Source organism: Bombina bombina, chromosome 2, assembly GCF_027579735.1.
Source record: "Bombina bombina isolate aBomBom1 chromosome 2, aBomBom1.pri, whole genome shotgun sequence".
NCBI lineage: Eukaryota > Metazoa > Chordata > Amphibia > Anura > Bombinatoridae > Bombina > Bombina bombina.
In genome coordinates this window covers 451295876-451313639 of record NC_069500.1, presented here as the reverse complement: position 1 = coordinate 451313639, position 17764 = coordinate 451295876, and the positions used below count along the sequence as shown (strand labels likewise).

General features: G+C 34.5%; 1 protein-coding gene across 1 annotated transcript in view; it reads right to left on the bottom strand.

Moving 5' to 3' along the window:
* Positions 1–583: 583 nt before the first annotated feature.
* The window catches only part of LOC128646997 (peripheral plasma membrane protein CASK-like), a 61892-nt gene continuing 44711 nt past the window's right edge, over positions 584–17764 (bottom strand). The window contains exon 2 of the mRNA XM_053699806.1: positions 584–2289. Within this exon, the coding sequence (XP_053555781.1) occupies positions 1423–2289 (867 nt within the window). The 3' untranslated portion in view covers positions 584–1422. The remainder of the gene's footprint in view (positions 2290–17764) is intronic.

Genomic DNA, 17764 nt, shown 5'->3' with positions numbered 1-17764 from the left:
AATAAAAAAAAAATTGTGCAAACTTGTCTTAAAGGGACAGTCTAGGCAAAATTAAATTTCCATGATTCATATAGGGCATACAGTTATAAACAACTATCCAATTCACTTTTATTATCAAATTTGCTTTGTTCTCTTGGTATTCTTAGTTGAAAACTTAACCTAGGTAGGCTCATATTCTAATGTCTAAGCTCTTGGAGGCCACTTGTTATCTCAATGTATTTGACAGTTTTTCCATGGCTAGAGAGGGTGTTAGTTCATGTTTGCCATATACATAACTTTATACTCATGCCCACATAGTTAATTATGAGAGAGCACTGATTGGCTAAAATGCAAGTCTGTCAAAAGAACTGAAACAAGAGGGCAGTCTGCAGAGGCTAAGATACAAGGTAATCACAGAGGTAATTTAACCATGTTGGTTATGCAAAACTGGGGAATGGGTAATAAAGGGATTATCTATCTTTTTAAACATTAACAATTCTGGAGTAGACTGTTCCTTTAAGTTACCAATATCCTTTTAGAAACATCCATGTTGAAAATGCTACATTATATATATATATTTTTTTTTTTTTTTTAATAATAAAAATTGGTTTCTTTTTTTCTTTATAAAGTTGCCCAAAATGCAAGGGATGTGCATAGGTTTACAACTTGGTTACAATATTTGTATTTAATTCCCTCAGGTACAGTTTCCCATGAACGGAATGTATGTTTCTGTAAGTAGGTTACAGTTTTGTTCAACACAGATACACCAATAGTATAAACGCTTGCGACTGCCCACATGCATTAAGACCCAATTTAAAATCTCTATATTGTTTACAGATTTCTTCAAAGAGACAGTATCAAAAATGTATGCAGTAAACATTAACTTTATAAAGTAAGTCTTCTAAAGTGAACAAGGCCGTTAGAACATGTGGAATTCCCTCTATCAACAGACATATGATAAATTGTTTAAATAAATTAGTGTTATAAATCAAATTATTGAACTAAGATGCTAAAAAGAATGTAATGTTGTAACCCTAGTATATTAGTAATTCAATTACCCCATTATTAAAATAGATTATAGAAAGCAGCATATCATTTGTGCAGTTTTAAGAGGCCTTTGAAACAAAAAAGATACAATTTCCAAAAATATAACATTCCAAAAGGACTAAATAATGTATATGTTTTAAAAAAGGTACTTTATAATGCAATATAGGAGGAAAAAGTATAAGAAAAGATACTGTCTCTTTAAATAAACATAAAAATTTGCTCTGTTTTCCTTCCCATCTATAAGGACATGACAATAATTATAAATTTAGGTCACACTACATATAGGTAGTCTTTAGGGGCCAGGAAAAGTTGACAATGTCAACAATAGAGGTTTCTCCAAGTACTGCACAAGGTGTTTTAACGTAGTAAAACATTGACAGTTATCTTGAAAATGGTCTAATAGACCCAGGACACTGGAACCCATTGCGGTGCTGTGCATACAAGCTCAATGGCTTCCTCCAGATGCCTAATCGTTTCATCAATCTCGTTGTTTATAATAGTTAGATCAAAGTAGTGTGCATATGTTCTCTGAAGAATTTCCGATTCCTTCTGCAAGCGTTGAAGGGACTCATCCTCGTTGATGCTAGGGGTAATTGTAGGTGCAGCAATAAACACAACAAAAGGAGCAAATTCTGCAGTTCTAAGGACCTTCAGAGCCTGAGGTTCTACATCAAGTATTGCAATAAGTCCCTGTTCATGTATCTTTCGTATTGTTTCCAGTTTTGTTCCATCCTCATGGCTGCCATATTCCAGATATTCATTGTTAGAGATATCTTGCATCATTTGGTCATGAGATACAAAGAAGTAATTTTTTCCATTTTCTTCATCTTTCTTTGGAGGTCTGGTTGTGTGTGGGATGGGGTATGCAAAGCTATCAGGATGTTTGGTAATTAGGGTATTCTTTATATGTCGCCTGCCAACACCATGTGCACCTAAAAGGACTAGTGTTTTCCTTTTGAAAGCTTGCAATCTCACAACTTCTTCATAAGTGACGAGATCTAATTGATCAAATACTGCATTGTGCTTTGCCAAATATTTGTCTTTATACTGCTTTTTCTTCTTCCCAAACCAAGTATAATAAGTATAACTAGCTTGTTGTTCCTGCTTTGTTTTCTCCATAGCAATGCAGGCAACTCGCCATTCCTGAAGCTCAGGAGAAGTGATGAGACCAGCAGTACCATTTTTGGCATTTTCCAGCTTGCCCTGCCACCAGTTGTGATCATCATACATTATATTTTTATTCACTATTTGACTCTCATATGTCTCCACATTTTACCAGCATGAAGAGAAATCTTGCAAAATCTTGAAGATTTTTAGACCATCAAGCTCCTAAAATCAATTAAACATGTTTGTGAAACTAAAATATTTCACAACATTGAAAGTAGAATATTGAGGTATTAAAAGAGTTATATAGCTGCTCCTTGCAACAGCTGTAAGGTACTAGAGCAACTTCATTATAATCAATAGAGCAGCAGCTATCTTACAACTGCTAACTTCACGCCTCATAGAATAAGTTCCACTTTCATTTATACAGACATCACAAAAAAGCCTTCAAAATCTTACAAAACAGACAAATGGGAAAAATGCACTTAATACAGACCACTGTAACTGTAACATGTGCACAAAAGAGAACTTAAAAAAAGTTAAAGAGAAATAAAACAGAAATAAAAGAGAGACCTTTGTAAGCTTTGAAGTAGTGAGACTCAGCTCACAAAGGTAATTGATTATGAATTGCACCTGTTTAAATGGAGAGTATACATCAATTCTCATATAACTGAATATAATAGACATTACTATAAAGACTAATGTGCACAGATTCTAATATAAAAATCCAGTATAAAACCTTTTAAAAACTTGCTTAGAAGCTCTCAGTTTAGCACTTTGTATTAGGTTGACTGGAACACCCAGTGAAAGCAGACACTCTCCCCTCCCCCCTTTCTCTGCATATGAAAAGACCCTTTACACTAACAGGAGTAGGTATACATCAGTATTCTCCTAAAATTTTGGGGCTTGGTTAGGAGAATGAAAATCAGCACAATGTTATTTAAAAATAAGCAAAACCATAATTTAAAAAAACAAAAAAAACCTGTATGAACTATATAAATGGACCATCTACAAAACATTTATGCAAAGAAAAATCTAGTGTATAATGTGCCTTTAAAGGGCTACTAAACCTAATGTTTTTTCTTTCATTATTCAGATAGAGCATGCAATTTTAAGCTACTTTCTAATTTACTCCTATTATCAATGTTTCTTGGTTCTCTTGGTATCTTTATTTGAAAAAGCAGAAATGTAAGCATATGAGCCGTCCTATTTTAGATTCAGCACCTTGGATAGCGCTTGCTGTTTGCTGGCTACATTTAGCCATCAATCAGCAAGACGCTACCCAGGTGCTGAACCAAGATGGGCCGGCTTGTAAGCTTTCATTCCTGCTTTTTCAAATAAAGATACCAAGAGAATGAAGACAATGATAATAGGAGTAAATTAGAAAGTTGCTAAAATTGCATGCTCTATCTGAATCATGAAAGAAAAAAAAAGTTCAGTATCCCTTTAAGAAAGGTTTATATGAAGAACCCCAACCAACCTTCTACAATGCTTTGGAATGCCTACTTTCAGCCCCTTGTTTGCTTCGATTACATTTTTTAGATGCTTTTTGTTCTGTCCAGCAAGACTACTTAGGCTAATAAAACCAACGTGCTGGTAGATAATAATTGGGAACAAAGCCTATTTCACAAGTGTGTTTCCTTAGTGTTGTGGTGACACTTATAACTTATCCCTATTGCCGGTGGTTCTCATTTACTATATGAGATATCCTGTATTGGGGTTTTAAAAACAAACAAACATGTATGTACATATGTATTTATAGGTGTATATATGTATTTAAAGACATATATACAGTAGATGAAAACATGAAAAAGCATATTTATGCAATATTTATATTTAATAAAGTGCTATACTGCGCATCTACTGTAATATATTTCACATTCCAATGTTCTGTATTGTTAAATAGATATTCCTATATATCTGTATATATCTAAACCTATATATAATCATTTATATGTATAGATAAATATATATATTGTACCAAAGTACCATCAGATATATGTAGAAATATGTATTTTTGAATAAATAGAAAATATTCTGCTATGTGAAGAACATTGGAATGTGGAATATGAATATTTTCATGTCGGGTTAGCGCACTTGAGAATATGAGATCTGGTTTGCACGTGAATAGGGTGTTAAGGTTTTTTCACCCTTTTTTTTTTTTTGCTCCATTGACTTCGATGGGGGAATACATTATGCATGTGCAATATCCTAAGTTCACCTTTTTTTTTTTTTGCTCCATTGACTTTGATGGGGGAATACATTAACGCATTTGCAATATCCTAAGTTCAGCTTTTTCCCTGCATTGGGTTAGTGTTCATGTGAAAACAGTTTACTCTTAACTTGTTATATGAGTGCTACCCAATGCGCACAAAAAGCTTACTTCTAACTGAGTTAGCATGCGAGATGAAGCATTAAAACTTGTAATCTGGCCCTAAGTATTGATAAATTTAGTACTTTACCCCAAGTTCTAGATCATATTACTTTACAAACACAATTTTTTAAATTTATTTTAAAGTCAACTTTGCTTCACATACAGTAAATCCTAGCTATTCATTACCTATTCCATACACATACATTCAAACACAGATGTATGTGCAAATGCGTAACAGAGACACACTATTTCTTTCTATAAGAATAAGGAATTAATCATGTTTTCATTTGTTGACTTTATTCTTGTTCTTATATTCTATTTGATGCAAGATGATTAGCATATTACATTTCAATTAATATTTATTAAGTATATGATAACTTCAGTATCAATACGTGTACTTTAAAACAATATAAATATATTCATGCACATACTTGTATATCATAGAAAACCTAGCTTTGTCTTTTAAGTACTATTTTTGACATGTTTTTTTTTTTTTTCCCCTCGATTTGCAGCTGGTTCCGCCTTCCTTAAATTCAATATTTTTCTTCACCCAGAGTATTGCATCTTGTTCAATTCCTTCCCTGTCAAAGAGGCTCTAACACTGTTTCAATTGGATTCCAAAAATAACCTCTTTATTCACACTGCTTATGCTATTATATTGTTGCACAGCTCGGGCAGGCAAGGGGTCATTCCATTATCCAGAAACGAGATAACTGAGTATTAGGGCAGCCAAGCTCTTTGACTTTATGCCCCATGGTAATAGGTCTTTTTAAGGCTTTTAACCAATGTTTCTACTTGGTATTTGACAAAAGAAAAGGTAACATTCCTACTTAATCCTTTATCTTCCTGTTTCTGGAGACAGTTTGGCAAAAGGTGTTCAGATTTTCATTAAAATGTTCTGTGTTCATGTGAAACCTGCACTTGATCTCACTGTAAATTTAAGCAGCACTAAAAATAATGGCCAAGAAGTAGTTTCTAGTAAATGCATGTTTGTAATAGCTTCAACTGAATTGATAGAGGTTGATAGGATTTAAAGATAAAGAAGAAAAAAAAAATAGATGCGCATATAAATGTGACTCAATTGCTTTTTTCAATTTATAGAAGATACAGTCAATATAACTATTTTTTTTTTAGAAACATCTTGTTAAATTCTAAACAAGAGATTGTCAGCAGTGATAGTGAAGTATATATCAGATAATTAATCAAAATAATAACAGAAATGCATATGTTATATTTTTTAAGTAGTTTCAACAAACCTTACAAATCTGAATACTTACTAAGTTAAATTTATGATGGTTAAATAAAATCCAGTATATCTGTAGAAAAAAATGTTATTACAGGTAGAAAACCCTTTATCCAAACTGCTTGGGACCAGAAAAGGTTTGGATTTTGGAAAGTTTGCATCTTTAAAAGGGGACAGTTTGAAAAGGGGATGGAACCAAGTGTAAACAACACTTTCTTATGTCATTTAGGCAATATTTACATGTCATAATACAGCTTATACATGTAATCTTAAAGTAGCTTTATATGGTTAATACTTTTATATACATAGTACCATCATAAAAATACTACAGTACTGTAATCAGAGGTAAGATTTGTTGTTTTAAAAGTACTATTGCATGCTAGAACATAAAAAAACAAACCAAAGATGCAGGCAGAGAAGACTGTGACTTATAGGCAGAGACAATAGTAATTTTTGATCATTTTATTTTTACAAAATATTATTTAAAAAATTTGGACTTCAGAATAAGTTTGGATATGGAAATTCCAGATTTGGGAATATGTACCTTTATTTATATATACATCATTACTCTTAAATAGCTAAAATTATGTTTGGTTATTTTATGTTTTACTTAATATTGAAATACGTCTAACATTACAAAATGCTGCTTATATTCGTTTCTTAGGGTCCGATTTTTAAAAACCTGAGTGGAGAGAAATCATCAGCTTATTTTACTGAGCATTACATTGTAAAGTGTGTTTCTTTCACATAAAGAATATTAGTAAACTCCTATTAAGGAGATACAACATTTCCAGGGTAAAGAATTGCCTTTAAAGCAATCCCTGAGGGGCCTTGTAATATTTATTAGGCATCTAATAGAATCTTTCTAGACTAAAGTGTTTAGAGAATCAGGCCCTTGGTATTTCTTAGGCTTTTTGACAACAATATTTTTAGTTCCTGTTGTGAAATGCAAAAAAAACAATTGTCTTTTAGTTTCTACTCCACTTGAAACCATGGGCTCCATTTATCAAGCTGCATGATGTGGCTTTGGATTTCTATAGTGCAGGCTCATGTGAGTGACCTTGCAGCCGATAGTTAAGAAGCAGCATTCATCAGACTGCTGATTTCTAACCTAAATGCCTCTGAGTTGGTAGTTTGCAATCAAATGCTGGACACAATGCTGGATGGCAGGTTTGTGGGAGCCAACCTTGTCCGTTGTAAAATGTCTCCCCGTATCTCTACTTTGGAAGAATATAAACTAAAAGTGCACCATTTGATTGCCTCTTTTTGCCATAATGGTTAAAGGGATATTAAACCTAATTTTTTTTTTCATAATTCAAATAGAGCATTTTTAAATTTTATTTTAAAAAGCAGGAATGTAAGGTTAGGAGACAGCCCATTATTGGTTCAGCACCTGGTTAGCGCTTGCTGTGTAGTGGCTAAATGTAGCCACCAATCAGCAAGCGCTACCCAGGTGCGGAACCAAAAATGGTACAGCTCCTATGCTTACATTCCTGCTTTTTAAAATAAATATACCAAGAGAAATAAGAAAAATTGATAATAAGGGCCCCATGTAGGGGCCCAAGGAGTGAGAAGTCGGCTGATCGCCTTCGATACATATGGGCAGCGGACGAACAGGATCCCCTGCCCGTATGTTTCATTACACACTCAAGTGAGCGTGTAATGCCCGCCCCTTCTCTCACACGACCAATCTTGTGAGAGAAGGGATTGTCAATCACTGAGAGAGAGCATGCTCTCTGTGATTTTGCCTCTCCACCTCAGAGGTGGCGTAGAGTGTAAGAAGCAGCAGTCTAATGACATCTGCTTTTTACATTCCGGGAAGAAGACTCGCATATGAGGCCCTGGAGCAGCTTTCGCTGCTTAGTACATGGAGCCCTAAAAGTAAATTTGAAAGTTGCTTAAATTGCATTCTCTATCTGAATCATGAAAGAAAAAATGTGGGTTTCATGTACCTTTAAAGCATTTGTTATGGAAATAAGTAGTTTATTTCAGTGCTGATGCACTTAAGCAGTCTCACAGGAGTCCTATAGAAATACAAAAGCCAATCTGAGTTAAACAGACAGTAAACACTTTAAGAAAATGCTTAATAATCAATAGTAAAACAACTTTGAAATATACTTTTATTATTATTTGTGCCCCCTTTTCCTGTAAATATAAGATTGAAAATTGTGGATTTGTTTCAGTCCTGAAAGCAGAGAATGCACATAGCAGGCTTTGGAAGCCTAACCTTGCCACATATATCGCCCTACTTTGTAGCTTGTTATCTTATTGTTTCTGCTGAAGCCAAAACAATGGATATTTTGTTAACAGAATGTCAGTGGCATCTCTAGACTTCCTTTCATGTAATTTAACTCTTAAAATTGTTGGTTTTCCAATTCCTGTAATAAGTGGAAAGTCAGACAGCAAAATTCAACATTGACTAATTTCTAGCTGTCCCTAAAAAGAAATGGAAACCAAGGTTACAACATGACAGTGCCTATTGCTTTATGCACACAAAAACCTTACAATTTTTTTTGTTCAGCATTTAAAAAAAAATAATTTACGGACAGATTACAAGTGGAACTATATTAAGCACTGGCCTTAGAGAGAACACTGATCTATACACATATAGGTTATATATATATAATAGAACATTTTTCCCTATGTAACTAACATTGGAATGTAACATATTTACTATAAAAACACACTAAAAGACATTTTTAAATAATAATATTCATTAAAATTATTGTTAATGTTTTGATTTATTTGAATAGAAAGGACATATATTTATATATATATATATATAAATGTTATAAATTAAGCCGGCAAAAACTTTCTTCTGTGTAAAAAGACATGTCTATGATTAAGGCTACAGCCGAAACATGTCAGACTGAACTGCTACCTAAGCTGAATGTTACTACTTTTTTCCTTTTAATTTTTATTTTGTCAAATAAACGTGGACTTTTTAAACAGAAGAAGTCTTTGCCGGCTTAATTTATAACTTTTTTAAAAGAACTTTTCCCTACTAAGCTGAGCACTTTCGGGTCCGCATAGAAACCTATGTTGCACAGCTCTACCATGTCATTGGTGGTGAAGTGGTCACGTGGTAGAGCAAGGGGCAGGATCTACAGAATACGCTGCACACACTAAACAGCGTGGGACTCCAGGAAACCGTAGATAAAGACAGGCAAACTTCTCCCCATAGAGGCTAAGGAGGTAACTTTCCGATCCATGGAGCACCTCTTGTTTCTCACTGTGCTGCAGAAGCGGTCGATGGGATCACGAGTCATAGGATACACAGGGGTTCCGGATGTAAGTTTTTACCATTACCCTGGGGAGATCATAGCAGTCATCCCATGCAAATACTCAGGCGCTAACTTTTGAAAGTCCCTATCTCCCGTTAGTAATTTGACCACTTGAGAAAAGAGCACAGGCTCACTGGGGATTTTCCACTGTCTGCTCACATTGAATATATATATATATATTTATATATATACATACACATTTATATATACAAAAGTCCTTTGCAGTCAAACATCTTGAACACTTTCGAAGCCCTTAAAACGTTTTTATTAATATTTATATGACAACTTTCTATTAAATAGTTTAAATATGAGTGTACATGTATTTTTAAATGTTTAGTGAAACTTTAATTTTTGCCCTAACCCTTCATGCAAGTTCTTCAGTTATGCTAACCCTAAATCTGTGCTCATGCAGTCGTGTTTATTTCAACTTGTAAAATAAGCACAAGTTAGGGCGGGCACAGTATTTCTATATTACATGTGCTAACATTAGTGTGAAACTCGTAATCTAGCCCTTAGTGTTTAATGTCCTTTTAAGTCTTCACCCAACATAATTCATGAGATGGGAACATACCCCCCATGACTCATGTCTCCTGAAAAGGCTATTGATTGGCAGAATTATTAGAACAAATGGTGTGTGAAAATGGGAAGATGAACTTTAAAATCAGTGATTGGATGATTACTTTGAAGAATCTATTGATGTAAATGTGATTCCAACGTAACAGAAAATGTCAGTCTTGCACGAAACACAGGTCATCACAAAGAATGTAAAACAGAAGTAGAGCACATTTATACCTCTGACAGACATTGGTTTAAAGTCCTTTTGTTTTCTATGGAATTCATAACTCAAATGTTAAAAATATAAAAAGCTATTTGGACTGCAGCTCAAGGCTCCTTGAAGAAATTGCAAATCTGAAAATGGTGCTTTGGTAAGAAATACGAATAGGCGATGTCAATGTAAACTAAATGATGCTCCCAATACCATCTAGAAACCTAAATATGAACTTATATTGATGTGGCACTGAAGCCTATCAGATCATTGATGGCTTCAAAAAAGGGTAGGAGAATAAACTTTAGATGGATGTGCCAATTCCAAATAATCTGGAGATTATTTATTTATATTTGGTTATTTTGTTTTATTGGATCAAACAACCTTTAGAGTTCTGAAAGTGATATTATAATGTAGATAATTATATTTAAACATAAAGCATTTGAACGTGTTCATATATTGCTTACACAACATCAGTTACTGAAGTTGTTCATAAATAAATTATATAACTAAAAATTATATTATATAACTAAATATATATAATATGTAATTATTTTTTTATTTTATATATATAATAAGGAGCATTTTGTATTACTAATTAAAAGTGAAGTTACCAAAACAAATCACGTAGAATAATGTAAGGAGATAAATGTGATGGAGTTTTGCATTTCCAAATCTGGCTAGGAATCTGTAGTTATTGCATACAGGAAAAGAATGTGAGTAACACTTCAGAAGGGTTGTCATTATTTGTTAACTGTTGAACATTGTATATACAAGTCAATGTATTGGCCAATTAGTCTGATGAAAACATTTAATCAATCAATTTTAAAGATATGCGTTTCTTTTATTTATTTCGTTCTACCTCACTTAAAATGCTTTCTTTCCATTAATTTTGGAAACTTAAGCTTATCACCTCTCAGGAAGACTGAATAAAGCATAAATATATATCAAGTCATGCAAGATAATTGATTGATTAATAGCCTTGAGTTTAATTAAAATTTTTAATGCCTCTGTATAAACTGTCCTAATGTAGCGGATCTGCAGTAGGAAAAGTCTAAAGGTAGCAGCATTTTCAATTTGAAAGTCAGACTTATTACAGAGAAACATGTCTTTCAGTATCCCAATGGAAAGGTATCTCTAATTTTCTTTCCTTCTGTCCATATCCTCCCTAATAGCTGCCGAATATGCAAATACTAGCATTTTTTATTTGTTCTCACTGCTGCATATCTGATCAGCACAGTAAATATTCATGAGTTTGCTATTGTAGAAGCTGTGAAGTACAGAAAATATGCCCTCCAAGGTGACATGTAATTTGGCAGCTTCTACATAAAGAGTCTGTGGAAAAAAAAAATCATGAAAATATCCTAATAATTAGACACATCACCACAACGGCATTGTTATTTCTGCCTCTCATTAAACAAATGTCATGCCTTTTTATTCTGTTTCTCCCTAGTACAGAAACTGAATATTCACAATCTAGTCAGCAAAACACATAGAATATTTGAAGATGAGAGTATGTATACACATTTTGTTACTTTGACAGAGAAAAAGAATTGCAGTACCTGTAAAGACAAATTGTATGTATTTCTCCCTATCTTAGGTTATAATTAGCTTCATGTGTACATCCTTAGAAAAACTAAGCCTTGGATAACCAAATATGCCATCATATTGTAAAATACTACTTTAGGAACAATATATAAAAATAAAAAGTTAAAGAACTGAAATAATTTACTTGTTTGTTATGACCATAAGCACTGTCATAGAATATATTGCCTCTGTGTTAATAAACAGTGGGGAAAACCTCTCAATCTCCACAAAGGGGAGCATACAGGTAATCTCTCCCCCATATGTAACAAGAACTGAATAATGTAGGCCAACATATATGTCTTAATATGCAAAATGGGTTCCATATCATATATGCATGGTAAGTCCATGAGTCCATGACAAGTCACATTTTACATTCATGCTCTACAACCCAAGAAATAAAAAAATAAAAAAATAAAAAATAAGAAAAAAAAAAATATATATATATATATATATATATATATATATATATATATATATATATATATATATATATATATATATATATATATATATATATACTGGATATATACACACACACATATTAATTGTAGTTACAGCAGTCTTAATGACCTTCACATTTAAATAAACAGAAATCGGAAATTTGGGCATCAAGAGTACTTTTGACACATTGCTTGCCTTTGGCACCTAGTGTACACTAATATGTTATTTTTTACAGGTTTAAAGTCACACATCTTTATAGACTATACAAACATATGTTGGGTTTTTCATAATAAAATGTTTTAGCCAGCATACAATAAAAAAAACTGTATACATAAGTGGGAACCACTACATATCTGTGTGTGTTCTTTGATACAGGGTCTCTCTATCTCAGAATGTTTTTGATGACAACAAGATAGCCACAGGCACCTTGTGAGCCATTCTAAATTAAAGCAGCTTCCAATTTATGTACGTTTTTGAAGAAATCAAAGCAATTGTATAATCTGGAAGATGAAATAAAAAAATCACTTTTATGTAGAGACCCACTTAAATAATTGCTCTGTAGATAAAGGTCATTGTTTTTATGGTCTTGACAATAATGCTTTAAACCTAGTAATGAGATTGGCACATTAAGATATCCTTCCATTTGAGTCTGATATTCCAATGAGATTGCAAATGACTTTAGATATTTTTACTTAACTTCTGGATAAAGAACAATAATAGCCAATGATATGTTAAACAGGGGTGTTAAACTATATACCATTAAAAACATTAATGTTAAGGCTATCTTATAGTGTTTCCTATTGTCAATAACATGTTAGTTCTGTAACTATTTGAGGTGTTGATGTTAGATCCCAAGAGGTTAAGTTTCCCTTCTTTCATAAGGTGGTGTGGGTTCACGATCCATGACTCATGGGATTCCCTTCCTAGCCATTAGGAGGAGGCAAAATTTCTCAAGAGCACTTCATCCCTCCCACCCCACTGGTATGTCAGTTTTAAACTTGATGCCCAAATTTCTCCCCTCATATTGCTGCTATGTATAGAAAGAGGGGAGATTGGAGTATGGGGAAGTGAAATAATTAATCCCATTGAATGAGTTAGTCTCAGATCTGCCCCAAGTGTTGTAGGGACATGTCCCTAGTCTCCTCCTGTTGGTTTGTTGGTATACTCCTCACTTAAATATTATGTTGTAATGTGTTCAGCACTGAATGGGCTATCTACTGGAAGCAGACATTTCTAAGGCTAGTAAGCTCAGTAGAATGGGTGCCTGTAAGACTCTTCCATCATTTATCTATTAGTGGGTATACTCCTCATGTTATATTATAGCCAGTGGACACTTTATGATATAGACATTGCCACTAGACCTTAGGATTCATAGTGTCTAGATGCTTTTTATAGTGGTTTTATGGGGCTATAGGGTCCTTTTTCTGTGCGTTTACACAATAATTTATTTTTTCTTTTCTCAAACACTTTTCTCTCTCATCACGCTCCTGGGGGGAAGAAGTGTTTGCCAAACTCCTGTATTTTATAGCACATTTTGACTATGTTAAATGTTTTATTGCCTTCATTTTTCGCTTCTATCTGTCAATTAGCATGCTTCCGGGGTTAGCAGTGGTGGTGTTTGCATGCCCCCCTTTTTTATTGTACAGCAGTTTTTCTTTCTATCTGTTCTGAGCTGTGCTCTTGACTAGGTATAGTGCTACCTTCTTTCATAGGATATTTAGTAGACATCTGTTTAACTGGAGGCGTGTTAGTTAATATTTTCCTGCCGCTTTTATATTATTCTGCCATTTAGTTCATATCGATATTTTTCATATATTCTTGTGGCAGCTCTGATAATCTTAACTTTCTTTACAGATTTGAAAGTTGTAAGATTATCTTATCTTTCATGCACTGGGTTATATTTTTTTACACATTATTTAGTGTACACTTCATCTAAAGTGATTCTATGTTTTTTTCCATCTGTTCGCCTTTTCCCTAGCTCTCCGACTTTAAGAGTCCAAGTTTGCATATTATGTTATGTCTCCTATAATATAAATGTGGCATTGTTTTGTCTGTAAGTTGCTTTTTTACAGGGAGCATACATAAACTGTCCGCATATCTTTAAATGTACGTCCTATAGATGGAGATTAACTATTCACCTATCTAAGTGTATATTTTTCAAAGTTATGCCTACTACTGCTATAGTTGCCTCTAAAGGAGTCTGTCCTCTATCTGTTTCTACAGTTAAAAGAGTTCTTCAGAATTTGCTCCTGGTTTTTGTCTCTTGCAAGTTAGCACAAAAGAGTCAGGGAGCTCTTATCTGACATTTCAGGTACTTCTAAAGTAGTTGGTTGGAGATTCAGATTCTAATTTCAGAAACATCTTCTGAGGGGAATTTATATATGATGATCATGTTTTGGTCTCTGATATAGATACTAAATTTTCCTCCCTTAAAAATTAAGTTTGAATATCCTAGATCTTAAACATACTGAGGAGAAATCAGTTAAACAGCTGGATTTGATTTTCAAGTCATCTGTTAAGACCCAAGAGTTTTTTCTAGTCCCTGCTGCTGTAACTGAAATCATTAAAAGGAATGGTCCAGGCCTGGGATTCCTTTTAATCCAAAGTCTGCCTTCAAAATGTTGTTCCCTTTGCTTTCTACCAATATGGGGCTTTGGGGAAAAAATTCCAAATGTAGACAGTGCTGTTTCTAATCTTGCAAGAAGGACTACTAATCCCCTAGAGGATAGCACCTTTTCAAAGTCCATATGGATAGGACATTTTCTTCTTTCCACAGGAGGACATTTATTCAAACAGTATATTTATTTAAACCAGCAATTAGCATTGCTTGTATGGCAGTAGCCTCGTCACTTTAGTGTGACAATTTGTCAAGCAGCTTTCAGAAAATTCTGTTTTACTGGAGGAATTGGTGCTTTTCTCTTTCAAGAAAATAAGTCTATGGGAAATTTAACTCTTCAAATTGTTTTGGTTCCTTTCATCATTCAAGGAACCAATGGTCTTCCACCTCTAATCAAAATCAAGACTCCATCCAGATCTTCCAGAAAAACAAATTCTCCTAGAACAAGTATAACAGTCCAAAAAGTCTTCTTCCACTCCCAAATCTCAATGAGGATACAGTCCTGAGTCAGAATCAATTCTGGTAGAGGGCAGATTATGCCTATTTTTTTAAAGGGACTGGTCTCAAACTGTAAAGGATCCTTTGGTTCTAAGCATAGTTTTTCTGGAATACATGATGTGTTTCAGATCAAGGCCTCTGAGAGCAAGGTTTCTTCTGTTCTGGGTTTAAAGAAACATGTTAAAGCTCAAGCTTTCCTTCATTGTGTTCTGGAACCAGAACTGATTGGATTAATAGTTACAGTTCTGATATCAAATCAAGGCTATGTTTTTTTACTTATTTCTGTTGTCAGTTCCAAAGAAAGAGGGAAATTTCAGTCCAGTTCTGGATTTAAGGACACATTTCTCAGGCCTCTAGTTATCAAGCCGTCAACCTCAAATATGCTGGAATTCTGCAGCGTATTTGTGGCGAGGCTAATTCGCCTTAGTTATCAAGCCCTACACACCGGCAAAAGTAGAATTTAGTGACGTAAGCTTCGATCCGCCAGACTCAGTCCGACACAGATAGATTCTTACGTCACTCCAGATGTTCCGCACACAAGTTCGGCACAATCTGACTACTTTTGCTAGTTATCAAAAAACTAGCAGGTACGCTCGGCACTTTTCCGGCCCAGCGTACCTGGTTTTCAATCCGCCGCCCTGGAGGCGGCGGATCCCATAGGAATCAATGGGAGTCTGACCATAGCGAAAGTTCCTGTTCGCTGCTGCCCGACATCCCATTGATTCCTATGGGAGCTGCCTACACCTAACACCCTAACATGTACCCCGAGTCTAAACACCCCTAATCTGTCCCCCCCTACACCGCCGCAACTAACTAAAGTTATTACCCCCTAAACCGCCGCTCCCAGAGCCCACCGCCACTCTAATAAACTGATTAACCCCTAAACCGCCACTCCCGGACCCCGCCGCCACTCTAATAAATATGTTAACCCCTAAACTGCTGCTCTCGGACCCCGCCGCCACTCTAATAAATATGTTAACCCCTAAACCGCCGCTCCCTAAACCGCCGCCACTTTAATAAATATGTTAACCCCTAAACTGCCGCTGCCAGACCCCGCCGCCACCTACATAATACCTATTAACCCCTATCCTGCCCCCCCCTACACTGCCGCCACTATAATAAATTTATTAACCCCTAAACCTAAGTCTAACCCTAACCCTAACATCCCCCTAACTTAAATATTAATTAAATACATCGAAATATTATAACTCTTATTAACTAAATTAATCCTATTTAAAACTAAATACTTACCTTTAAAATAGACTTCTTAAGCGCCCCTTGGATGATGACTTCTGCCAATCCGGATGTCTTCTTCTGTTCCATCGGTGGTCGGCTGGCTGAAGACGGCTAAATGTAGGATGATCTTCAAGGGGGTAGTGTTAGGTTTATTTAAGGGGGGTTTGGGTTAGAGTAGGGGTATGTGGGTGGTGGGTTTTAATGTTGGGGGGGTTGTACTTTATTTTTACAGGCAAAAGAGCTGAATTCTTTGGGGCATGCCCCGCAAAAGGCCCTTTTAAGGGCTGATAAGGTAATAGAGCTGTTAACTTTTTAATGTAGAATAGGGTAGGACATTTTTTTTGGGGGGGGGGGCTTTGTTATTTTATTAGGGGGCTTAGATTAGGTGTAAGTAGCTTAAAATTGTTGTAATATTTTTGAAATGTTTGTAACTTATTTTTTTTATTTTCTGTAACTTATTATTTTTTGTACTTTAGTTAGTTTATTTAATTGTATTTAATTGTAGTTATTTGTAGGTAATTTATTTAATTAATTTAATGATAGTGTAGTGTTAGGTTTAATTGTAACTTAGGTTAGGATTTATTTTACAGGTAATTTTGTATTTCTTTTAGCTAGGTAGTTATTGAATAGTTAACTATTTAATAACTATTCTAACTAGCTAAAATGAATACAAAGTTACCTGTAAAATAAATTTAAATCCTAAAATAGCTACAATGTAATTATTAATTACATTGTAGCTATCTTAGGGTTTATTTTACAAGTAAGTATTTAGTTTTAAATAGGAATAATTTATTTATTGATAGTGTAGTGTTAGGTGTAATTGTAACTTAGGTTAGTTTTTATTTTACAGGTAAATTTCTCTTTATTTTAACTAGGTAGCTATTAAATAGTTAATAACTATTTAATAGCTACTGTACATAGTTAAAATAAATAGAAATTTGTCTGTAAAATAAAAATAAATCCTAAAATAGATACAATATAATTATTATTTATATTGTAGCAAGATTAGGGTTTATTTTAAAGGTAAGTATTTAGTTTTAAATAGGATTAATTTAGTTAATAAGAGTTATAATATTTAGATGTATTTAATTAATATTTAAGTTAGGGGGGTGTTAGGGTTAGGGTTAGACTTAGGTTTAGGGGTTAATAATTTTATTATAGGTTGCGGCGGTATAGGGGGGGGCAGGATAGGGGTTAATAAATTTATTATAGGTGGCGATGGTGTAGGGGGGACAGATTAGGGGTTAATAAGTTTAATATAGGTGGCGGCAGGGTCCGGGAGCGGCGGTTTAGGGCTTAAACAATTTATTTAGTTGCGGCGGGGTCCGGGATCGGCAGGATAGGGGTTAATACATTTATTATAGGTGGCGGCGGTATAGGAGGGGCAGGATAGGGGTTACTAGGTATAATGTAGGTGGCAGTGGGCTCCGGGAGTGGCGGTTTAGGGGTTAATACATTTATTATATTTGTGGCGGTGTCCGGGAGCGGCGGTTTAGGGGTTAATAACTTTATTTAGTTGCGGGGGACTCCGGGGGCGCCGGTATAGGGGGTAGAACAGTGTAGTTTAGTGTGAGTGCTTAGTGACAGG